At 39.4% G+C, this 25,167-nt stretch overlaps 2 protein-coding genes across 2 annotated transcripts in view; both read left to right on the plus strand.

Moving 5' to 3' along the window:
• The first annotated feature begins 592 nt into the window (after positions 1-592).
• On the plus strand, positions 593-15,612 carry mccc2 (methylcrotonyl-CoA carboxylase subunit 2). Its single transcript, XM_046385361.1, has 18 exons — positions 593-819; positions 2,313-2,379; positions 2,933-3,017; positions 3,251-3,352; positions 3,526-3,653; positions 3,935-4,047; positions 4,987-5,100; positions 5,381-5,445; positions 6,109-6,208; positions 6,307-6,402; positions 7,258-7,330; positions 7,413-7,489; positions 9,172-9,238; positions 11,155-11,311; positions 12,622-12,736; positions 14,243-14,328; positions 15,222-15,364; positions 15,444-15,612. Exons 1-17 carry the CDS (start codon positions 688-690, stop codon positions 15,337-15,339), a joined length of 1,695 nt encoding a protein of 564 aa, XP_046241317.1. The 5' UTR covers positions 593-687; the 3' UTR covers positions 15,340-15,364; positions 15,444-15,612.
• Positions 15,613-18,974: 3,362 nt separating this feature from the next.
• Positions 18,975-25,167, plus strand: part of tmem8b (transmembrane protein 8B) — a 33,923-nt gene continuing 27,730 nt past the window's right edge. Inside the window, exons 1-3 of the mRNA XM_046385360.1 lie at positions 18,975-19,321; positions 23,749-23,938; positions 24,401-24,608. Coding sequence (XP_046241316.1) covers positions 19,237-19,321; positions 23,749-23,938; positions 24,401-24,608 — 483 coding nt within the window. The 5' untranslated portion in view covers positions 18,975-19,236. The remainder of the gene's footprint in view (positions 19,322-23,748; positions 23,939-24,400; positions 24,609-25,167) is intronic.

Below are 25,167 nucleotides of genomic sequence, written 5' to 3' on the forward strand. Positions count from 1 at the left end.
TAATATAGAAAGTTCCTCACTCATAAGCACTTAGGGATTCTGCACAGACATTCGGAGTGTACTGCTTGTAAAATCCACATGGTGGCAGCCTGGATCTTCATAACGCTCTCTCTTCTCTTCTTTGGCATGTTGTGATTTATTTGTTTTGTTTTTAGCGTAAAACTTAAATGCTTTTAAAACATCACGTTTTATTTTTTAAAACAATGACGTTATATCTGATTTATTTCAATGTGCAGTGCTCACATCACGAGGAGGGCATGAAGGATGTACTTCATTGTTGGGTTTAGGAATATTGTTTTACAATATATCTTCACTCAGTTTCAGCATACTAGCTTTATTAAACAGGACGTTGCGGTCTTCGTTCATGGGCTAAAGCTTAAAGCTTTAGAGGATGCTTGCAAATGAACCTTCAGTTAAGATTATTTTGTCAAAGGTTTTTATTATATTGATATAATATTTAAACAAATAAATAAAATCTTTTTCTTAGAATCTTCGACTTCTGTTATTATTTATTATTTTATATGACCAACGTCTTATTTCTTGTCATTTCTGCATTCAATTCATATCTTAAACAGGAGGTGGCAATATGGAGCTTCACTCCTTCTAACATTAATCACAGAAGAAGACCAGTGCTAGGGGAGCTAGCAAGCTAGCAAGTTGCAAGTACAATTAGACGTGAGCATCAAAATGCTTCTACGGACGGCCAGACCGTGGTTGCTTCGTTGCAGGAGTCTACCTTTGGCTTGCTCAAGGTCTTACTACGCAGATAAAGTAGCTCGACTGGGCTCTCAGCCGGATAAACAGTCTTCTGAATATCAGGTAAGCTAGCTTGTTGCTAATCGGAGCTTGACGAACTGTAACGTTACAATTTCAATGCCAATGCCAACATCAACTGTGTCAACTGTCGACGAACAACGCGAGGCAAGGTTGCTCACCGGAGAGGCACGTCCAAAATAACTTTAAGGTCAGCTGATGTTGACAAGCATTAAAACTGTCTTTTATTAACTAACTTTACCCCGTGCACTGACTGCAAGAGGTCAAAACCTTGAGCTTTCATGTTCTCATCCAAGGTCTTAGCATCATCACCTGACAAAAGTATTTCTATTATTCTCTATTCTATGTCATAACAGAACAACAAATAGATAGACAAGGTTAGACTGGTTATGTGTTCCTGCAGGTCGGTTTATAGGAGTGAAACTGCACCTTCTTTCTGTGCAAAAAAGCACCAATTGGTGTCTCTCAACTACGTTATTCATCGTTTTTACACTTCAACTTTTTTATTACTAATACTATACAAAGTAAACCTCGCGTGTAGTTGTAAATTGTAAGAGTGGCAACCAACAGGGCAGGTATTCAGTGATCAGAGTTGAAGTCAGTAAATAGTATCAGTAATAAGAAAAAAAGAGAAATACACAAAAGGCAAAATGTACCATAAACAACTCCTGTTCTTTAACAATGAAAGATTATGTGTCAGCGTTACGTGCGACTAAAACATCATTAATTTGAGTGTAGAAAATATCCAGGTCAGTGTATGAGAAACTGCAAATTAGACTTACTTTTTATTCATGTTTGAGGTTTTAATGCTTAATGGAGTTAGAGTGAGATTACAATTACAACCATCTGAATAACAAGGTGCGTCAGCGTAACTACTCTTACATCTGTACATCGTGTCCACAGTCAGTCAACAACTGATTCATTCTCACTGATGCAACACCAAAAAATGTCACTTGATGGCACCACAGACACGTTGTCTCAAATACACCAACATAAGCTATGTTCTTGACCTTTTTCATTCCCTCTTGACCAGCACGGCTTGATGGTGTTCAGAGCATAGTAAAATTCTTTACTGTAAAGAGCAGCCTGACTTAAACAGCTTATCAAGCGTCATTACCACAAGTTGTCATGTTTAGAGATGCGGGGATAAATCAGTCACCACTTTCTTTCACTCAGGTGACAAGTGGATGTTACTGCAAGACAGTGTTTCCATTTAAATGCACTTGTCTTATATGTAATTTTACTTTGTTTTTGAAGGAACTTATCATGTGGCAGGTTATTTTTGGTTTGACTGGTGCTTTGATTAAATCAGTGTCTTAATTATGTTATTTTTACCTTAAGAGTTGAAGATTAATACTTAAAGACAAAAGTGTTTAGGAAATGTACCACTATACATCATACTCACCATACTGTTTGTTTTGTTTTGCAAGGACTTAAACTTCAAGGCTTTCTTTTATATATATATGTGTCTTGTCGTCAGTAGTCACATATTGACAACTGCAACAAACATCTTGTTGTTTTTTCTTCTTGTTTTTCAGGAGAATTATGAGCGATTGAAAGCTCTTGCTGATGAACTGAAAAACCGGACAGAGAAGATTAAATTGGGTAGGTGTGGACACATGACGGATTGCAAATTGCACTAATGTTGAATAAATTCATCACGCTTGTTTTCGTTCCAAGATTCTAGATTAGTGTGCAAGTTCAGGCAGACTGGTTGATGACAATAGAAGATCTTTGCTAACACTCGCTCACACTTCTGTTCTGGTAAAACTGCTTCGAGGGCACCAGTATATACTAGATTTAAGGGCCTGTTCTCACGTGGGAATGTGCAAACCGAAAGTAACTGTTGATTACTGAGGGGCAGAAACTCTATGCACTATACACTATGTTCAGTCATGGCCAGTCACACTTTTATTTCCATTAGATATTTCAGTTTGGGCACTAATCTAAATTTTTGTGCATTACGTTGTGTGACTGCAGTGAGGTTCATGACAGTTTATACAAAAGTTTTTTGTAGTTTTAATGTGTAGAGTTAAGGTTTGTGGTTTGGGTACAGGTCTATACTTTGACACATGCTAATCGATCAAAAATGATTGCTGTACTTTTTAAAGGTTCGCCAAGTTGTATGTTAACATGCTTTTTATTTTTATTTATTCAGGTGGAGGAGAAAAAGCCAGAAGACTTCATACTTCCCGTGGAAAACTCCTGCCTAGAGAGCGTATTGACAGACTGTTGGATCCAGGGTAAAATCTCTGACTTATGTCTTCAGGATGATCAGGATAAACATCATGCGTTTATGCCCAAATGTTTAACATCTCATTTGTCAAAAGGTGTAAAAAAAATTTAAGACGGGACATTCCCTCTACATTTTGGAATTAACTGTATTACGATTTGTATTACAGTACATCTATATACATATGTATATACATACATACAAATAAAATCTATATACACATTTTATTTAATTTTCTTGCAGGACTCCTTTCTTGGAATTCTCCCAGTTTGCAGGGTTTGAGTTATATGGAAAAGAGGAAGTCCCAGCAGGCGGTATACTTACTGGGATTGGACGTGTTTCAGGGTAAGCTGAGGCGTATATTTTGGTTAAGCTCAGACATTTCTGCTTAAACAGTCTACAAAATTTAATTTCATGGAGTGTTTATCACATCTTTGTGACTTGTAATTAGCTTTTTTGTTTAATTTCCAATGACATTTCACAGTAGCACAGATTTCAGTGTTTTTTTATTCTTATAGGGTTGAATGTGTTATTGTTGCAAATGATGCCACAGTCAAAGGGGGAACATACTACCCAGTTACAGTGAAGAAACACCTTCGTGCACAAGAAATAGCCCAGCAGAACCACTTGCCATGCATTTATTTGGGTGAGTTTTTCAATGTTTTTAAAGGTTGAGTAAAACGAAAAACTACAAAAGAGGAAAAAATGATTTTTTTATCACAATGAAATTTGAAAGGCGCATTGGAAGAGGAGATAAATATTGTATGTCAGTAATGCTATAAACTGAACATACTAGTCTGTTTTCACACTGTTTTACTAAATTCAGTAACTTTGTCAGCTGAGTCTCTGGTCTGCAGCTATTCCAAAATCAAAGAGCCCTGAGGGAAAAATTCTAATATTTTTATTTTTTCTTGTTTCCTTCTTTAGTGGATTCGGGTGGGGCCAATCTTCCCAGGCAGGCAGATGTCTTCCCAGACAGAGATCACTTTGGGCGCATTTTCTACAACCAGGCCAGGCTGTCTTCAGAGGGAATCGCGCAGGTGATGCTTGTGTTTGGTTGATAATGCTCTATTTCACATGTCGAACACACTGAAAGAAGCTTAGGCTTGGCTTCATAATGTCCTCATCAATCTTTGGTCTTTTACTGCAACCTGTTGTTGTTATCTTGGATGGCTTATTTGTTGTATTTGAATTAACGTTGCTTTGATCCATGGCTCAGCAGAAAGGGTTGTCTTAAAAATTTGCCAGCGAGAGCAGAGATGGTTATTTTAAATGAACTGCGCTGCTGCAGGTTATTCATCTTTTCATTGTCTGCCAGCAGCTTAAATCCATCTGGCTGTTGACTGCTGAAGAAGAAACATCGTTGTGTTTAGAAGCAAAACAAAACGAAGTCGGTTTGTGTGAGAACTGATAAGCGTGTAGCGAAGTCAGGTCTCACACTCATTCCTGCTGTAGACCCAGGGGTGAAACACACAGCTGAATATATTAATACACCTTTACCAAGCCAAGTGCCCATTTATTCATGCTAATATTGTCTCTCCTAATGATTAAACTGATAAATTATTCAAAGCTTTTCCATCTGTGGCATCTATTTTTTTCTTTTTTTTTTTTTTTCTTGTGAAGCTTTTTCCTCCCCAGCCATATTTAGTATTACCAGAAGATTTACTTCCAGATTCTTGTATTACAAATGAATTTTAATTGTCGTCAAGCCTATTTTAAGATAAGATATTCCTTAAGATAAGATGAAATCCAGTACCCGTTCCGTTGTTATAAATTGACAGTTCAAATCATCATTGAAAAGGGTCATGGCACACCCTAAAATCAGTTCTGAACCTCAGATACAATTACAACTTCTCATGAAGCAAAGTTATCCTTTCGCTTTCAAAATTTATTTTGTTCTTGTATTACACTCGTATCATTTGAAATCGGGACTTTTGGATGTCTATTGTTAATATCTGACTTTTTCTTGACTCTCTCAGATTGCTGTTGTGATGGGTTCCTGTACTGCAGGAGGAGCGTATGTACCTGCCATGGCAGATGAGAGCATCATTGTGCGGAAGCAAGGAACCATTTTCCTGGGAGGACCTCCATTGGTTGGTCATATATTCGTTGTTAAATAGTTTAAAGTAGGAAGAAAGTTGAAGCTTCAGATTGGCTCATAATCCTGGTAGTGGGTTAGTGGTTCATATATCAGGCTCACATCGTAAATTAAACACAAGAAATAATTTACTAAACACGTATCCTTTTTATTGTAGTATTCTCGTTCAAGCTGTGCAGTAAATAGTGTCACACAGGTAGCAGAAACCTCTTTAAATTTATATTGCGTTTGTTATTTCTGTTTGTTCGAGAGTCTTTGTGTCTTTGTGTTTGCAGGTCAAAGCTGCCACCGGGGAGGAGGTCTCTGCTGAGGACCTCGGTGGTGCTGATCTTCACTGCAAGTATGAAATTTCTCATTACATTTCATGTATGGGTTTTTGAGCTTATGTTTGTGCTAAATACATTAGGCTGTTGCCTGTAACAATGTGTGCGACACAGCGCTGAAATCTTCCTGAGCTGCATCTACATTCTTGTTAAATCACAACTCTTTGGGTTATTGTTCAAAGCCATAAATGAAGGTCTGTGGGGAATCAATATCCTCCGCTGTAAACATGTGGTACAAATATTTTCCAGAGGTGCCATTTACATGCTGGATTTTCGCAGCCTGCACATTGTTCTAATCTTTGAACTGTGTAATGTCGCATGTACTGGGATTTGTTTTTCTCTTTAGAAAGAGCATAATTATAAGCAGATCATTTGTAAATGTGAAAACCCGACTGGGATCGAACCATAATTCATTTAAATACATTTGTGGTTTGGAGGCATCGCTCTTTTCGTCATTTGATTTTCCACTTTACATATATCTCACTGTTTTTATAACACAGGCAAAATATGTCCACATTTAAATACTGTGATTTTTGAAAGTATGAATTCATGAATGAGAAATATCATAATTATTTCTCATTTACATTGATGAAACACATGCCTCCTATCAGTGTTACTATTCTTAAGTGATGATTCTCGTGCTGTAATAATTTCACAGCGATTTGTTTCTTATTTTACAGAAAGTCTGGCGTGACGGACCATTATGCGCTAGATGATAACCATGCACTCCATTTAGCAAGAAAGGCGGTGAGGAGCCTCAACTACAGGAAAAATATTGAGGTCAGTCCAATGATGGCAATCATTAGCAGTCGCTTTTATTGTCTGTCGGGTTAAGCTCTCTGTTCGTTTTTGTTTACGTGGAGATTTTTTTTTTTCAGGTCACGACCGAACCTACTGAAGCCCCTCTCTACCCCGCAGATGAACTTTACGGCATAGTTGGAGATAACTTGAAACGCAACTTCGACGTCAGAGAGGTATTATATATTTCCACCAGCTGTTTGAACATGGGAACACTTTAATCTTGATGTGTTCATCTAATTGATTTGTGGCTTGATAAAATGTGTGGTTTGGGTTTTTTGTTCTGGTGGTTTGAGTCACCGTTAAAGTGGTAAAACGGTCAATTTAAAATCATTCCTTGACTCCACAAATACGGCTAGATCTAACTTTGCCATTTAATGTGTGTTTAGCAGAGCATTGTCATTAATTGAATTGATTTGTTATTGTAATATCTCCAGAAAACAAGATTTATAGAACATAAACACAGTTTTCACCTCTGTTTTCTCTGTAAGATTTGTGAATTATAGAAATAAATCAGGATTTTACAGGTCGAGAATGCATTGTAAACCACTGTCAGGCCTCTTTATCAGGAGCACAGTCGATAATGGACAGCCAGCATCAATCACTTTGTCTTTGCTCTGTCTAGCGGAGCTTGCCAGATGTTCTATTAGGTTTGAAGCCTGCCTTTGATTTTTGATGTTGACCCAGGAGCAACAATTGCAGCCAACTCAAGTGATTTCAAACAGTTTGTTGTGCTGAACAGTATTGGCAGTCCATTTAGAATACAAGATCAACTGGCTGCTTCCCCTTTATGGTAGTTTTGCAACTATAATAGGCTTTTCAGCACCCTCAATATTACATCTTCAGTAGAAATGAATGGACCTGGGGCTTTGGATTTGTTGCCAATAACAAAAATATAGGATAATCAGCCTTGCCCTGTAACACATCATAACATATTGTTTACAACACAAAAGCACCATAAACTTGTTACTGTTCTGTCCATGTTATGCATTCCTGGCTTTTACAACTTTGCTCTAATCATTTGATTGTAGGTCATCGCCAGAATTGTGGATGGCAGTAAATTTGATGAGTTCAAAGCTTTCTATGGAGACACACTTGTTACAGGTATGTTAAATAGCATTTTTTCCATTTCTGCAAGCCAGAGTGCACTAACCTTAACGTCTGACTTTCAATATTCATGTTTCAGGATTTTCAAGAATATTTGGTTATCCTGTTGGAATCATTGGCAACAATGGTGTCTTGTTTTCAGAGTCTGCGAAAAAGGTGAGTATCAGTGAAAGTGATTGTTCTGCAAAGAATGCATATGGGTTTCTAAAGTCTGTTCTCACTATCCCCACGGTGTTAATGGACAGGCAACAGCTAGGCCTCACAGTCAAGGGGAATTTTTGTACTATAATTATTGTACTGATAGTGTGTCGCTCAAGTATGTCAAAAGTCAGGGACTTAAATACAGTCCTGAAGCATAGTGCTCTTTGCAGAGATTCAGTGCTTACAACACTTGACTACCAATATTTCTCTCTGGAGTCTTCGTAGATGGTTTGTACTGACCTTTCACAGTCAAGGCGCTGAGTTTCTCTGCTACAATAAGCCCTCAAATTGCACTTGTCTGGGCCATCTCATGAGTGCTCTGTTGAATGGCATTGTAATAACAACATTTAGAAACCACAGACAAGAGATGATCATAATTTTCATTCAATATAATTCACTTAATTTACAAGCCAATCTGCTGTGAACAGAGCTGAACTTTACGTAGGCTTAGGAAAGATGAGGAGCTGAATTTGTGATTGTAGACTAATTTGGGTTCTCAAGCACATTTTGAATTGTATTTCAAGCATGACCTGGTTTGGTTTCTGTGATTCTTCTTTTTTTGTTCTGTTAAGTCTCAATATGACAGTGGGAGCATTGGATATCTCATCAGTGTAATTACTGTCGAAAGAGAAGACACAGATATGAAACAGACATGCTCAGAGAAAATATCCAAGAGAAATCAATACAGCACCTGCATTTAGAGATAGGTTTTTGAGACACGCTGTCATCACTTAAGACATGCCCGGGTTTCTATTATGCTAACTGTTAAATTGTTAAAAAGCTTTTCCCAGGTGTTTGTGAAAGGGAGCAGACAAAGATTAGGTCTGTGTTGTTGAGTGGGCATTTAGGAGTGAAATGACTGTTTTTTTGACTGTTTCTAATAGACAGGCATCTTTTGCACTGTTTCCAACTTCTTTTTGCATGTTGCAATGTAAGGCAGGATGCTCCACTGAAAGAAAGCCAACAGAGGTAACTGCCAGAGTGAAGAAAACACTTGAGTAATTCAGCAATACAAAGTACATGGAAATGAGGTGTCTGCAAGCTGTTAGCAGTCTTTTGTGTTTGCTTTCCTGTGCAGTCGCTTCTGGCTGCTCTGTGTTGTGCAGTGTATTTGTTTTCTGGCAAGGCTGAAGGCCATTCAGCTCCTTCACACTCATAGAAAATGTAAACAACACAGTCAGCCTGATGACCTTCCTCCCAAGCTCATATTTTTTCAGTCCTGATTTATCTGGATGAAGGGGATGATAAAGGTGAGGCCACCTGCTCATAGACACACTTAATGAATGGTTTGATGAACATGAAGCAGTTGTCAGTGAATTTGATTCAACAGACAGTTTACGACTTCTTGTTTAAACCCAAACTCCAGATGTGATTCAAACAGTACAGTTTGTGTTACAGTTAGCATGTTCACTACTGTGCAGTCATTGTGTTTTATGTTTATGCAGTTTCATGTGCAGGTTTTATTCCTGTTAATATCCGAGGTGCCTACAAAAATCATTACCCTCCTCTCATTTTCTTTTAAGATAGTACTTGTCTGTCTTAGTTTTTTTTTTGTTTGTTTGTTTTTGTCCTCTGGGCAATTTTTCTGTAGCAGTGAGAGTATACCAGATTCACTCAATATTTGAATTCTTTTTCAGGGGACGCATTTCATTGAATTATGCTGCCAGCGAAACATCCCACTTATTTTTCTCCAAAACATAACAGGTCAGTGGGGATTATTGACATGTGAGAGTCTGTTCTCTTATGATGGTTTTAATTTTTCCTTCTATTAATCCATCACTTCAGTTTATAGTGAACACAATAACGAAAAGCTGCCGTAGTGTCACAGTGAGGGTCCGCGTGCCAAACATAACGTCGTCGCGCCTTTCGTGTCAAGTGCAAGCGCTCCGCAAGCTGCTGCGCCACTTCGGCGGCGCACACCTCTGATTTATTTGCCACGAGGCGTACACTGTGCATTACTTTACTTATTTTACTTTACTTTGACGTGCACGCCGGGTGGACGTAAAAGGGGTCCCACCGACTCTGGTGGAACCGGGATGTTCTTCATTGTCATCAGTTCATCAAACATCAGAGACCAATACAGTTTCCCATTTAAGGTAAGCAAGAGTAACTGCAGAACACAAATGCGTTGATTGGCAGTTATGTCTGTTTACTGTGTTGCCAGAGAACCTTGTTTCCTACCTCTGCTGTCTCTGTTCTATTTCATTTCATGTTTCATTATCGCACACCTGTTCTGGTTTGCTTATTGTCAGAAAGTTTCTACACAACAAAACAGGAATATAATTTCCTGACAGCTCTTTCCCTGTATGCCAATCAAAATAAACAACAATAACAGAAAAAATGAGTGGAGCTGCATCCGCCTTGTATACAGTATCATATCTGTTGCTTAGAATGAGTAGAATGAGTGTTTTCAGCGCTCACTTCACAAGCATAGCATAGTCATTGTTTTATACCTGTTCTTATTTCTGCAGGAGTTCATTTGTTACACACCAGCGTACTGGCAGTGTGCTTTGTTTGCCTTATCATATAGTAATATGTGGAGCAGTCTCATCATAACAGGGTACTGAACAAAGTCTTCAAAGTTTTGAAAGTGCTTAATTTACCTGTTACATTTACAAGGTTAGGAATATGCTTGGATTCAGATATACCCCTTGATACAGGCTTGATTTTCAACATAATCTGGTGTTTCATATACTCAAAAAATATTTTCCTATTTCAAATGAAACTTCCCTTGTCTTATTTGTTTGTCTCCTGGTGAGTATTAAATAATCAAAACATACAATCAAAGTTCATATGGTTGTTTGTTTTTTTTTCATTTCTTTAGGTACCTTGAAAATGCTAAATTAAAAATAATAATCACAGTTCTCTTCATTAATGAATGACAGGGCTGGATGCATACAAATCCACCAGACACCACTGACGATCCAAGTCTTCATCTCTGTCACTCTCCATCAGTTTTTGGATACAGCGTCCACTGATGCACCGAACGTCCATCCTCTCGCCTGCCTCGACTTTTAACGATCTTATCTTTTCCTGTGTTTACATCTGTGCAAACAATACAAACATTCTAAATAAAAGCTTTAGTGTGGTTTGTGGTTTATTCTGCAAACAGTGCAATCATCACTCTGTCACGTACCTTTTTGTGACAGGCAATACTTCAAATTTCCGCTGCTTTATAGAGAAGATGGAAAAAAGTTGCACCAGACACTTGCTGATGTCAATCTTATTTACAGAATGTCTTGTTTGTACGCCCACTGGCTCTTCGGGGAATACTGCACTGAACAGCGCGTTGAAAATAAATGCTTGTAGCTTGTGCGCCATCTACTGAGGCCCTTGACATGGTGTCTCTGGCGAGCATAAAGGCAGCCTTAGGCTATTTATTATCATTTGAGGACTTAGGAAATTTTCATTTCTTTGACAGTGCGGTGGCTTTTAATAAGACCTTAGGTACCTAATGACTGTTTAATGTAAGCCTCTTGATGTGATAAATGTCTAAGTGATAATATCAAATTGATCAATTATTTTTAGCACTCCTGTAGTAAGTGCTGTCTCTAGAGATGGCAGCATACAAAGTCAAACATATTTTTATGCCCAGTCTCTGCTCTACATCTCCTTGTTAGGTTTCATGGTGGGTAGAGAGTATGAAGCAGGAGGAATCGCCAAGGATGGAGCAAAGATGGTGACTGCAGTAGCCTGTGCAAATGTACCGAAGATTACTGTCATCATTGGCGGCTCATACGGTGCAGGAAACTATGGCATGTGTGGCAGAGCCTACAGGTATGGAAAAGTTACTGAATGTTCTGAGTTGGATAAAAAGATGACAACAGTAGTATCACAAGTAGAAACCTGTTCAAGACCTGTGACATAAATATGATCATTAGCCGTGACTAATCAAAGAGTACAGAATGTACTGTGCATGCTGTTCAGGATGTGGAATAATATGCTTTCCAGGGTTCTTCATTTAAATGAAAGTAAGGGCAGAAAAACAGGCTTTCCGTGTTGAACCTTTTCAGTGCTAAAAACACCTCTTCTAATAAAAATATGCATTTTAGCAATTTTTTTGCAATTTTCCTGACACTGTCAACCACTCGTTACTGCAATATTTTCTTTCGTTGATGCCCAGCCTTGGTTGTGCAGGAATGGGAAGACAGCCGTTTGTTTGTTACTAAATGATACCACAGATTTAGCCGTTTGTTCTCCTGTAACATGGTTGGACTCAGCATGGACAGTTGGTGTGGTATGCTGTGGTAATACCTTTGGGATGGCTGCGAGCCAGACCCTCCAACATCAGTGCCTGACCTCAGAAGCCTTCCCAGAAGAGTGGAAGCTGTTACAGCTGCAAAGCTGTCTATGTATTTAGAATGTGATGTCATTAAAATCCCTGCTGGTGTAATGGTCAGGTGCCCTAATACTTCCGTCTATATAGTGAATATATTTCTCATTTGTAACCGTTTTAATTGGAAGCTGTCTCAAATTATGCCATGTGAGGCAGTTTATCTGACCTCACTTGTCTCCCTCTGGATCCGCAAAAGGTTTTGTTCAAATTTACTGGCACATCTTCTCATGATTTGTAAACAAACTTTGATAAGTAAATCATTTTTGCCTGCCTTGCGTGCATTTTTTTTGTAACAGAGTAATATTTGCATATAGTATGTGAGCAGTTCTCAGATGCAAGCTACTGAATGAAATCTTTGTCTTCTGTGTCTCACTCAGCTCTTTCTCTTTTTTTGTTTTCCATTGATTTAAATACATTAAGAAAACTACTGGCAAACATTCTCTTGAAAAAATAAGCCAAGATGATTTAGTGTTTTGGAAAATTTATGCTGGCACTCACCTTTTGTTGGACTTTTTGAATTATTTAGTGTTGCCCAAGTGGTACTTCTCCCAGCCTCAGCTCTCATAAATCATGTTTTGCTGTCGTTGCCATCAAATTATTAGAATATTACAAGAGTATTAGAGCGTAATAAATGCTGGTTTGTGTTTTTGTTCTTTGTTTTGGTCTTATTAGTTAGTATTCTGTGATTAAACTGATTGTTCTGGCTTGGCAAACACAATCAAATTGACTTTTCCTTATTTTCCTCTCTCAGCCCTCGATTCCTCTACATGTGGCCAAATTCCCGAATCTCTGTAATGGGTGGTGAGCAGGCAGCCACTGTACTGGCCACCATCACCAAGGATCAGAGGGCACGCGAGGGAAAGGAGGTAATGAGTCACATTAATCATCCTGTCTGTGCTTCACTGGAAAGGCGTAAATTAGCTTTTGTGGATTTGCTGCCAAAATCATAAACATTATGAAAGACACTTTTCTTTCAACGATCGTTTGATACAGCACTTGTACGGGGATAAAATGATGTCAGTGTTAAGTGTTACAATGATGACTTCTGCTGAATAGTGCAGTCATCAAATGGTTGTAATTAAGTTGCGTCAGGTGTGCTGTTATGAGTATATTAAGAGTGCATTAATAGCCTCAGAATGACACCTCACATCAGCACCCTGATAGAAAGCCTTTCACTGATCTTTAGTTTTGTTAGGTTTTTTTTTTTTTACCATATCTGTGCTACTTGCATTCACAGTTGAAGTGATGATTTTTGTAAACAGAGCCTTCAATTCCATCCAGAAAACAAAACATAGCAAAATTTATGAAGTAGCCAAGCCCCATCGTTCATTTCTTCTGTCTTTGCACAGAAGTAGCAGTAAAGCATCCCTTAGAGGATCTTTATCTTCTGTAATATGACAGCGGAAAGTGGACTTGGCTTAACAAACTAAATGTGAAATGTGGAGAACTGCCGGCCTCCGCCTACTCTTCCTTCACCCATGTTATTAGACTGGAAGACAATGGATGAGGGAGAAATTCACAAATTAGACTTCAGTCTCATTTAAAGACTTTGCTTGATTGTATCCAAACACCTCTGAACCATCCAACTGTTCTATGTGCTGCAGTCCACAAACTAATACTAAGTGTGGCTTTATATGATGGTCAGGGTTAGTTTATCGCCCCACATCACATGTGATTGGATGGATAAATGTTTAGACACTTGTGTTCAAGAGTCATCAAGAATATTCTAACCTAAATATTCAAAATGATTTCTTGTGACTTATTTGCCATTTTCAGTTGCTGACACAGGATTAGGAAAGTGTAATTTCTCACTCTTGACTTCAACCAACATGCAGTGAAAAGTTTATTTGGTCGTCCTTCCTGAAACTGGTTTGTTTGATACCGTTTGATGCAACAGACCTGCAATGAATCAAAACGTCACAAAGGTTACACTTGAAACGGTTTTCAAGAGGTGTTGATATTTTGGAGACTGTAGTTTGTGTTGCTGTTGAAGTTTCGTGTTTTATTTTGAGAGGTGTTTCAAATATTTTCAATAATTCAGCCCATTTATGTAGGGTGAATTATTGAGGATAGACCAAAAGCACAAAAAGCTCTGTGTTTTCATTATTTTCATTCCTTTCACAGGGATTGCTTGAGTGTTTTCAAACCAAGGAAACTAATTCCTTGACAATTGAAATGGCTGTGTGCTTTCAGCTTTACTTTTCACTTCACTTTGTAGAATTCAGACCTTTAAAATGCTTTTGGCACCGGTCCTTATTGCCTAATCTGCCATTTAAGCACGCACGATTGTAAACTTCATTTCAGTTCATTTCAGCAGTTGTCTTTGGGAAACCTACGACTCCAATTCCTTTGTTTTAACAATTCATTCACAGTTCACAGCAGAGCAAGAGGCTGCTATGAAGGAACCAATAGTGCGGCGGTTTGAAGAGGAAGGAAGTCCATACTTCTCCAGTGCCAGGTGAGGTTTGAAGATGACTCACTGTACGAAGTTTTAACACTATTACTGAGAGACAGTATTCTTATATATAGGGCATAGATGGACTACCAAAAATCCATTAGCCTGTGTCTGAAATGTATTTTTAAATCATTTTAATAAATCATGTCGTCCTGCTTTTCCAAACTCTGAGAAACCACAACAAAGACTTTTTGCGCATGAAGAGTGATGCTGAGGTGAAGTTATTTCTCCACACTTAGATGTCCAGTTGTCCGGCTTATATGAGCCATCTTTGCTTTTAATTTTATCCAGTGAGCTGTTTTTCTTATGGTATGTGTGAGCAGAGTACATATCAGACTTTGGAGTTCTTACAAACCAAACATTCATCATATGTTGGGAAACTGCGTGTATATGTTTCAGTCCTGAGAGACAGTTTGGATATTAAAATGTAAGCAGATTTATCCAACAAAAAATAAAAAATAAAATAAATACATAAAAAAAGGAGTGTCCCTGCCAACATGGAGCAAAAAACAAAGAAGACACAATTAGAAGAGTCAGATGAAATCTAAAGAGAATAGTGAGGAGTCTCATAGCTCATGAGGTCAAAGGGATTTTAAATGGAAAAAAATACTTAATAAACACATAATAAAACATTTTGGCTTGTTCTGGCTGTGAATAGAGGCTATTAACACATTTATTGGGGAGATGATACGAACAGGAGATACTGATGTGTTCAAAAGCACTGACTAATGATAATAATCCCCAAATTATTGGTTTCATACTTGCCCTGCAGTCTTGTTAGACTTTTCAAAATGAAAAGATAAAAATGTGTAAAACGATTTATATCAAAATGTCACACCCTTGGATGGATGTGGGTTTTCCATTTCGTATTTACTTTCTTTTTTTTTTCTTTACAGACTGTGGGATGACGGGATTATCGACCCAGCTGATACTCGTATGGTTTTGGGACTGAGCCTCAGTGCAGCACTGAATGCGCCAATGAAGAAGACACGTTTTGGAGTGTTCAGGATGTAATGGTGTAGAGTCCTCAGACAGGAGTCAAACATGTACTGTACTTAAACTTGTCTTTATAGATTTACGTGTGATGCGTCACCAGAAGAAAAATCACTGAAATGATCCATGTGATTGGATGGAGGCTGTTGTGGGACATTTCTACGAATAAGCTGTGCCTTAGCTGTTACTGATCAAGTGTAAACGCAGACTGTTTCCTGACCCTCTTTGATGGATTGCTTTTTTTTTCGTCAAATACTGTAAAAGATGAATTATTAAAAATGTAAAAAACATAAAGTGCCGTCTTTTTGTTCAGGACCATTGACTGCTGCTTAGTGATACTGGCGTCTGATAAAGGAAAATCAGAGAAGTTGTTATTTTCATAAGGGGGTGCTGTTTAGCTATAAATAGGTGATTGGCTAAGGTCTAGAGGAATGATAGATGATACGTAGATTGTGTTCTAGTATTGACAGAGGAACGTTTTCAACGAAAATCATAATAAAGTTAGGTTGTTTTTTTTTTTTAAGATGTCCAGGAAACTCTGGAGTTAAATTTCTTGTCCAGCCTTCCATTTTCTTTTCATGATTTTAATTGTGTGAACATCATGTGATAGCAGGCAGGAGTAGGATGTGGTCTCATAGACGCCATGCTGCAGGCAGAGTGTACTGTGTACCGAATCTGAGCCACAGTGGAGGAGTGCTTAACTTCACCAGCTGGCGCCTCTTTCACTCCCTCCCTCTCACTCTTTTCCATTTTGTCAGTTTATCTCTTTAAGTGAACATGTTGGTATAGACCATCTTGAGTTCACACTTGGCAACAAGTTACAGTATTTTTGTTTTTTTTTTAAAGATTTTTAGAGGCCAAGGATTAGGTGTAGCAGTGGATTTGAATGTCTGAATGTCTTCCTAAGAAGCCAGCTTAACTGGAAGCCCTCCATGCTCCTCTGTGTGCAACTGTGTGGCTGGTACATCGAAGCTGTGGAGAGCCTCACCTTAGGGAGAGCAGAAATAACTCAGGCCATGATGTGCACCAGCCACCCACACACACACACACACACACACACACACATACACATCCTGCATCACCTCCTACCACCAATTTTTTAACTGGTTTGCTGGCCGTGCCTTTGCCTTCTTCCACCAAATGTCACTGTGGGAGGCATTATTGTGCGGCATGAAGCAGTTTTTTGGATTTTATTTTCAGAAAAATAATATTGAGATCTAATCATTGAGGAAAGCTTTGTCTCATTCATGTTTTCAACAAAAGACAGACTGGAGAAATGTCAGTCAAGAGTATTTATGGTGATTTGTTTTGGCTTTCTGTTGTCAACCCTTTCTCATTGACCAGGATGGCTCTTAATTACAGTAATAATCACTCACTGGGTGTCTTCCAGGTCTCCTTTGACAGAAGGGCGAGGTTGCCCTTTTGTCTGGCTAGAATATCTGGCAGGCTTTCTGTCTGATGTTGAGCGTTTTGGCTTTGAGATTGTACAACACTTAATAACTTAGAGGATGACGGCCTTCCCCAGCACACACCAGATGAAAAGGTGATCTGGACAGGTTTCCAGACAGAGACAGATACTCTCATTAACGCCTATGTGCAGTCAGAATGTCCAAGCTTGAATGCCTCTGGATCATTAGAGGACACAGAAACTAGTGCAGGAAATTCACAAAACCATAAATTTCATATTGAAAGGGGTCAAGTGTCAAACTTTTCTTGTTCTAAACCTATTGTCATACATCTTTAAGGTGTCATTATAGGAATAAATTGTCTTCAGCTGAAGAGGGACATGACAGGCCATTTACTTTGGCTCTTCATTCTGTACTGCTTATTGTAGTAATGGTGAGGCCAGTCATTTGCTTGCCTGGGTTGCTGGCTGTGCGTGGGTTGAGGTATCCAGGGATCTGGCAATATTTACAACCTCGAGGACAACTTGTCTTGGTTGCTCATTTGGTTGCCCAGGTTTACTTTAAGTCATTTTTTCTTGCAGTTTTTCAGTTAGACTATGATTACGGGATGTGACTGAATAATTGGCTGAAATGGTGCCAGCTCTGTAATCCTCCCGTTAAGGCAAACAACATAATAAAAGCTCTGTGTTGAATATGGATTCATTTGTTTTTAAAGCGGATACTCGCTCCTTATGTTCTTCTTCCTGTGGAGGTGGATGGGTGGAGGATTTTTTTTTAATTTTCTTGTTTTGCATTAATAAAGTATCGAAATATTCCCGTCACAACAAAGCAAACCTTTATGTGGCTTTTGAGAGGCTTTTTGTGACTGTTTGCAAACATTCATTAGGAGATGAGGTTAATTCATACCAAACTATTCTGTGGTCAGTAGTTGCAGGCTAAATGAGACAAACTCGAGGCAGATTAGGCGACTTAACGGTGAACTAGTCTCCCAGAGAAACATAAGTCTGTGTATGTGCTGGGTTAGTTTAAGGTCACCAGCGAATTGTCACAATGTGAAATTCAGCCTGCTTCTCATTCTTAACCCCCTCGACATGTGGTCTTCCTTTAATGTGAACAATTCAGATTAATGATTCATTTATGTCAAATAAATTATAGCCAGTCAGATTCAAGAGCTCATTCACTCTCTGACAAATCTGCTCGGACAATTATGACTCATGTTGAAGTCACCCCGCAGCCTAAAAATAATCGTGACACAGAATTTGGGTCAGTCTTAATGTCCATTTCTTGGAGGGAAATGGATTATTGTGTTTTGCAGAGATTTGTGACAAATACATTTTATTTTCCCCACTGGGTCTGCAGTCACCTGCTGAACATGAGAGAGAGAATTAATATTTCAAAGCCCTGGAGATAACAATTGTGTGTTAATGAAGGAGGAAAAGATATTCCTTGTTTTTCAATTTGAATAAAACTGAATAACAACAACGCAATCATTTTGATAGCCTTTTATTTTTAGTTCAGTGCACCTATGTCAATGTCATTATCGATCTGTTGAACAGCTGACGTTTAGTTTTGTTAACATTGGCTTTACTTGTTTTGTGGTCTATCAACTCCACCTTTGTGTCTGTAAGAGTTTATTTATATTATGCAAAACCAATATTATGTCTTCCATCTGACTGGTTCGTTAAACCTCAGACTGTTAGAGAAAAATAACAGAAATCCAGACACAGTTATCTGGGATTTGTGAGTGATGCATGGTGCTGTGTAAAAACCACTGTTGACACCCACCACAGATAGGGAGTATAAATCTCTTGTATCTCACCATGTTTCAGAGCTGGAGTCTCTGAGAAGTAATGCATCATTGTGTGTAGCAGACTTGTGAAACACAGCATCATTCTCATGAAATTCACAAAGATGATATGTTTTGTTTTGGGTTTTTTAAGCAGTTAAAATAGCAAAGAAAAGAAAAAGAAGGTGACTGATTCCCACTCATTAATAGACAGAAACGCACTGCAATGCAGAAGATGCTGCAAATTCAACACTCGTATTTCTTAGGACATAATCAGAGTTCAGAGGGCTGCCCAGGATCAGATCAGGTCAGATGCTGTGTCCCCCATCCGCCTCAAACTTTCTGTCCCGGGCGTTGGGTGAAGAGCCTCCGGGGGCAGCTGCAGCCTCTGCGCTCCTCTCCTCCTCTCTCGCCCTGTGCGGCGTGTGTGTGTGTGTGTGTGTGTGTGTGTGTGGTGGCCCGGACGCCGAAGTGACGAGCCTTGTGGTGCAGTCTACGTCTGCACCTTCCCTCGGACTGACAGGGCCCGAGGTCCAATGAAAATAAGTCGACATATTGAGGTTGTCAAATCAAAGCCAAAGGGGAGGCGCTGTACCGTCCTCGTCTGAATTACGTCATGCACAAACAGCTGGTCGTTGGCAAAAAATCTGAAAAAATGTAGACCAGCACAGCGACTAAGAACTGCACCCGGGCTGTAGCCCTCCACCAAATATTTTGCTTTTAACGATGTGGCAACTGGAGCGCCTGGGCTCAGGATGTAGCCCCCCGAGGCTCCTCTTGCTTGTTTACACCTATCTCTGCGCTCTTGGAGGTGAGTCGTTTCCATTCAGTGGCGTGTTGCTTTGATTCACCAGGAGCTGTTCCTTTTGTCGGGGGTGCTGAAATGCTCCCGGAGAGCAGCAGCAGCAGCAGCAGCGCCGGATCCCCGTCTCTGGTTTGAATTCAGCCTGCTGAACATCCACAGCTGCTGCTTGTTATCTTGTTCCAAAGTCTACCGTCAAAACCCGTTTTCACGAACACAGGCTGGCTTCAGCTGGGTGACGCATGGGGACGGTCGCTGCTCATAATGGCACGCAACACACTGACAGATGCTCCTATCGGTTGTACGCTACGATGCTGATTGCTGATTGACTTTGGCACACAAGAAAGCGCAACATTGTTGTTGCCTTTGACTGTTGGCGTGTTTGTTCCTTGTTGTTTTGCTTTGTTAAAGAAGGCAGAGACAAGTTGAGACGCGTTGGCATGAGGCAGAACAGAACCACACTCGTCGGACAATAAGGCAATGCTTGAGATAGACGTTGTCGTTGCCTGTTTTTAATTCAGCCCAATTAAAAACGAATAGAACTAATTGGAAAATGTGGCAAAGCTGAAGTTAAAATTCCTTTAATTTCAGCCTCTTTTATCATAAAATGGAACCAGAACATGCAAAATGTTTTCTTTGTGGTCATTTTATTTCCTTTTTAACACATAAAAATGATCTTATGTAGACAGATATGAAGAGTGTCTTTTTCCTTGTTTTTTTGTTTTGTTTTGTTTTTTGTGTTCTTCCACCTCGACTGTCTTTTGCTGCTTCAAAACAAAGGCATGAAACAAAAACCCCAGAACTCAACTGGGACTACAGTGAATCCATACCTACAGCACACGCTGTACTGGCCGTGGGCACCCAAGACCTTAATGATCTGAGCATGTTGCAGATAGACTTGTTGTTTCGCACCATCAGTTTAGGTAAATCCTTGGACTCCTGTTGAAGTCAGTCAGCTCAATTTCCTCTTCTACCCATTTTTTTTTTTTTTTTTTTTTTGGCTTGCTGGGGGTGAGTGTGTACAGTGAGCAGATACAGTGATATTTGAGATTTGGGTCTTATTTAGGGGGCAAGGCAGAATCCTCCTCTTGAAAAGATAACTGCTGTTTATTAGAACAGTAATTGCCTTGATGATGAGTTTATCCACCCTGGACAGAACATTCAGTTTTGTATTGATCTTGTTAGGACTCCACAGCTCTGATGTCGATGTCTTTGACGATGGAAGAACCTCCTGTAATTTTCATGGCTTTGTGTTCGTTCGTGCTGATGGTGGCTGAGAGCAACATGAAGCAGAATACGGGTGTGTGTTTGGAGAAACTGATGACCAGTTTTATGCCAAATTCTGTTACAGATGGTTACAGCTGTTTTTTCTTTTTTTTTTTAAATGTTAGTAGAGGAGGAATTTTTTAACCTACATTGTTTAAAAAAAAAGTTTAAAGACTATAAAGCTAAGCATTCAAGGATAAATCTCTAGTTGAGATGACAAAAAGCAGGATTATGTCTGTATTAAGCCCCTAACAGAGTAAAACAGTGGTTGGGAGGCGTTCATTGAAAAGATTACTGAATTCAGAGCAGCCGTGCTGTAAGAAAGCCTGTAAGCACTCTGCTGCCTTTATTTTCAGATGAAATGTCTTCTTTAAGCTGCCAAACAAACAGGCATATTTAGATATTTTGGCATGTTTGCACCTCCACATTGAGTGCGGTCACAGTGTGTGGCTGCTGGATTGTCAGTGAGACTTGTGCATTTTTTTGGGAATATTTTCTGTGCAGAATCTTTTTATTCACACAGATGGGGTTTGAGAATAAATATTCAATTCATTATTCTAATTTTCTAAAAATAGACTGGCATGTGGGTTTCACTGCATTTAATTTGTCACAACAACCCCAGTTGTCGCTATGTTTGAAATGTAGTCTGTCTTTTTAGTTTAGTATAACTGTCTGCATCTGTAGTGTATCCTATACATCATAAAATATCACAGTGAAATCTGGCAAGCTCAAGATTGGGACAACTGCCAATAAAATGTCTTATTTCAGAATTCTGATCATTTACAATCCACTGACACAAATACGTAAAGAGAAAAAGAAAAGAATATTTGCACTCCTGTAGAAACAGGTGTGTAGGAGAACAAATTATGTCTACAAATAACAATTTACTGCACACACTATAGAAAATTTATGAAGTAACTACAGTTTAGTGCAATGATCTAGCTAGACCCTCAGTTCCTACCGTTTTATTATTTATTTTTTATTATGTTTGACCCCTTGATACTTATGTCCACTCACAAACCATGTATGACTTTGAGATTGGAGCAGTTTGATTTTTCCTGAAATATTTTTGAACAACACTAGAGAGGAAAAATTACGCTGCACAAAAAGCCAAGCACTGAGCAATAATCATCTCACAGCCTTCTTTTAGGGGTCCTGAGCACAAGGTTGGGAACCACTGATTGAAAGCTTATTTTTTGATGTGATAAATGGCGACTTTCTTGTAATTGAGGTTACATTGCCTGATGAAGGTGGTGATGATCAGTTCATCCTAATTTACAGGCTCCCTTTGAATGGTGTAGTCACCACCAATAACCAGTCACATGTCCAACTTATGTCCAACCAACAAGTAACCAAATGGTTAACCACCTGGTTATTGTACGTCATTAGTTTTTTGGTGGTCTGCGATCTGTGGCTGGAAGAAGCCCAGTCTGTTTCTTCATAATCAGACAAGCAGAACATATGGAAGGCTTACTGCAGACTCCTGCAGTTGTAGAGCACCCCTCCACTTATTGAGTTACAGCCTTCGAGTTTGTGACATGTGACCAGTTATAGGTATTCATGTAATGAAAGAGCAAGGGTGACCCTTAATGCAAAGGAGGATCGCATATAATGCAGACAGCAGACCAGAGGAAGGCTGGGATGAGAATGAAATTAAGGCTGAGAGCTTTGTATGGGATTAAGCTTCAGCTCTTGACAGCAAGGTTGCTTCATTCTTCTGAGTTTCTGCCTCCTTATTCTGTGCCTTCAGTATTCAAGGTTGCTTCCATAGGTGAGAGCCAGCGCGAGCTTTGAGGTCTGGTAATAGTGTGGGGGAGCAGAGCAGAGCAGAGCCATTTTTCTTTCTCTCCTAACGCACATTAGAACACACTGCACATTCATGAAAACCTTTTCCTTTATGCATCCACGGCTCGGCTCACTGTAGAGGGTCACTTTTTAGTTTTTTGTACTCGGTGTCATCAAGGCGAAAAGAAAAGAGGCAATAGCAAAACATGCAGCTGCAAATGACAGGATTATTAGAGCCAGCTTGCTTACTGTCTCGTTATAACTCTTAAATGAATCAGGCTCATGCTGTTTTAGCAGCGCAGGCTTTTCATCACATCCCCAAAACTGTATTGCCAAATTTTGCCATTTTTTGCACAAATTTCAAGTGAGATAAGTTACCCCTAAATAAAAGAAAGAAAGAAAAGAGTGAAAGACAGCACCACAGGTATTCCATGTACAGGTGGTTGACATACGGAAACACAAAGGGAGTGTGTTACAAATGTAAAAACATTCTCCTCCAGTGAAACATCAAGGTGCCTCCACATTGTTCCCTTGAAATATCACTGCCTCTTTCCTTATTCACTTATGTTTATATTCATGATAACACTTATCTAACAGATGCAATATGTTCTAGCGTAGCAATTAAATGACTCACACCCATTTTCCCTCAGATTTTGCCCACCCACTGGGTGTGCTTGCTGCTAGCCAATCTCATGTAGGTAATATGGGAGATTACACCTGTCACTTGTTCTGCGGCTTTTATATGCAGAGCCTTCGGTGGATGTAATCCAAGGATTTGACATTATGCAGGACGTGAGTGAGCTTGCATACATACATTCATCTCCCTCAACTGCTTTAAAGGGAGTCTGTGAACACATAGATGATAGAGCTCTTTATAAATAGTTCGCAAGGTTCAAGGAGAAGCTTTGAGAAGGAGAAGTCTTTGTGGACTTGAGTCAGAGAGGCTCTTTATGCCTCTGTTCCGTATACAGACATAATAGTGCAAGCAAATGGGAAAATGTACTCAGAATTCAGCCTTTTTAAGAAAAGTCTCAATCACCAGTTCAGTATTGGGTGCATGGCAATGGCGACATCACTCTGTCTGTTCCGTCTGTCAAGGGTCTGTCACAACTGTCACAGGATGCCATTAAATACACAGGCAGATGCATTCTAATGACCTCTGTGATCCCATTACTTATCTAATGCCACCAGTGGGTCAAAGATTTCACTTGCATCATGAAATATCTCAACAACTACCAGATTGATGCAAAAGTTGACACTCGCAGTTCCCAGAGGATAAATTCCTGACTTTTTATGAAGTAAAAACTAGTTCACTCTCATGTGTTCCTGAAATTTATCTTCACAAAGATTCAGGGACACTTTTCTCCTTTCCCTTTTCCCTACAGATTGCCTTTTTGTGACTGAATACTTCACCCGCACGCCTCGTAAGCTGAGTGCTTTCAACTCCTTTGCGAGTGTGGAACTGTTCCACTTCAATGTGCCTGACGACACCATGATGGCCGTATGGAACCTCATCACCTTCAAGGAGCAAGGGGGCACGTTTGGAGACAGCTGCCCAAACCGCAATGTGACAGTGTAAGATGATTTGGGTTTTTTTTCTGAAGTTGCTTGTGTACAACTTTTGTTGAAGTGGAGGTGTTCCCCTTATGTAGGGTCAACATAGATAGTGATCAGCATCTTATAGTCTTTACCTTTGGGAAAACGGGTATAGCAGCTGATTAAACCTGAGCAGTGTCAGCTATTACAGGCAGCCTCGACATATGGAGGTACTGCTGTTGAAGCATTAGCTGCCTTTAGCTTTTAATTTTGCCTGTCTATTATTATCATATTGGCAAGCAGTGTGTGTTATGAGAGCTGGTTTCTCAGGTGACTCTTCTGTAACGTGGTTATCACAATAATATGTGGAACTGGATATGATTATTAATGTTTTGGATTTGAAATTTTTAAATAGAAGATGCCATCTGTGCTCATGCTGTCAGCTATTCCTATGGATGAATTTTATATCTGGCAGATGCCTCTGCTGTTTGTGATTAATAGGTACTTCAGGTCTGGGGCTCCTCCAGTAATCAACCCCCTGTACACCCGTTTCCCTCGGGATACAGTCGTCCCTGGATCCTTTGCTGTGACTCTTACCTGGACTCTTCCAAACCGTACAACGGGTGCATTCAACGTGACCAGCCCGCTCCCTGGAGACTGGTTCCTAGCGGCACATTTACCCAAGGATGAAGGCAAGATCTCAGTCAAGGTGAGCCTGAACACCACAAATCAGCATTATAGTTTCATCTAGTCATAATTTTGACAGTACAGTTGATTTTAACATTGGACACTGTTGTTTCTGCACTGTTACTTACCAGAGCTCCATCTAGGAACAAACAAACAGTGTGGCCAAAACTGTCTCCTGTAGATGACGCTCTATTATTTATCTGTTTAGCCATAGTTGCTTTTACTGCTGACCACCATATTAACCCTTCAACAAGACTGTGAGTTTACAGCCATGCAGTATATGCATCTCAAGTTAATTTCATGGCAATCCATCCAAACGTTGTCAAGATACTACACTCAAAAACAAAAACAAAAACTCATGGTGGTGCTAGTGAAAAAGTCAGAGGATCACCAAAGTCATTATGATAAATTTTGCATGAACCTTGAATATCTGAACTAAATACTATTTTGCTAGATAAGTGAAATTTTGACCTGCTGGTGGCTCTAGGTGAAAAGTGAGGGGATCACCAAAATCAGTAGGATTTAACCTCTGGGTACCATGCCTGTCTACACCAAATTCCATACCAATCCAGCCATTATTT

The sequence above is a fragment of the Scatophagus argus genome, chromosome 4 (genome assembly GCF_020382885.2).
Source record: "Scatophagus argus isolate fScaArg1 chromosome 4, fScaArg1.pri, whole genome shotgun sequence".
Lineage (NCBI taxonomy): Eukaryota > Metazoa > Chordata > Actinopteri > Scatophagidae > Scatophagus > Scatophagus argus.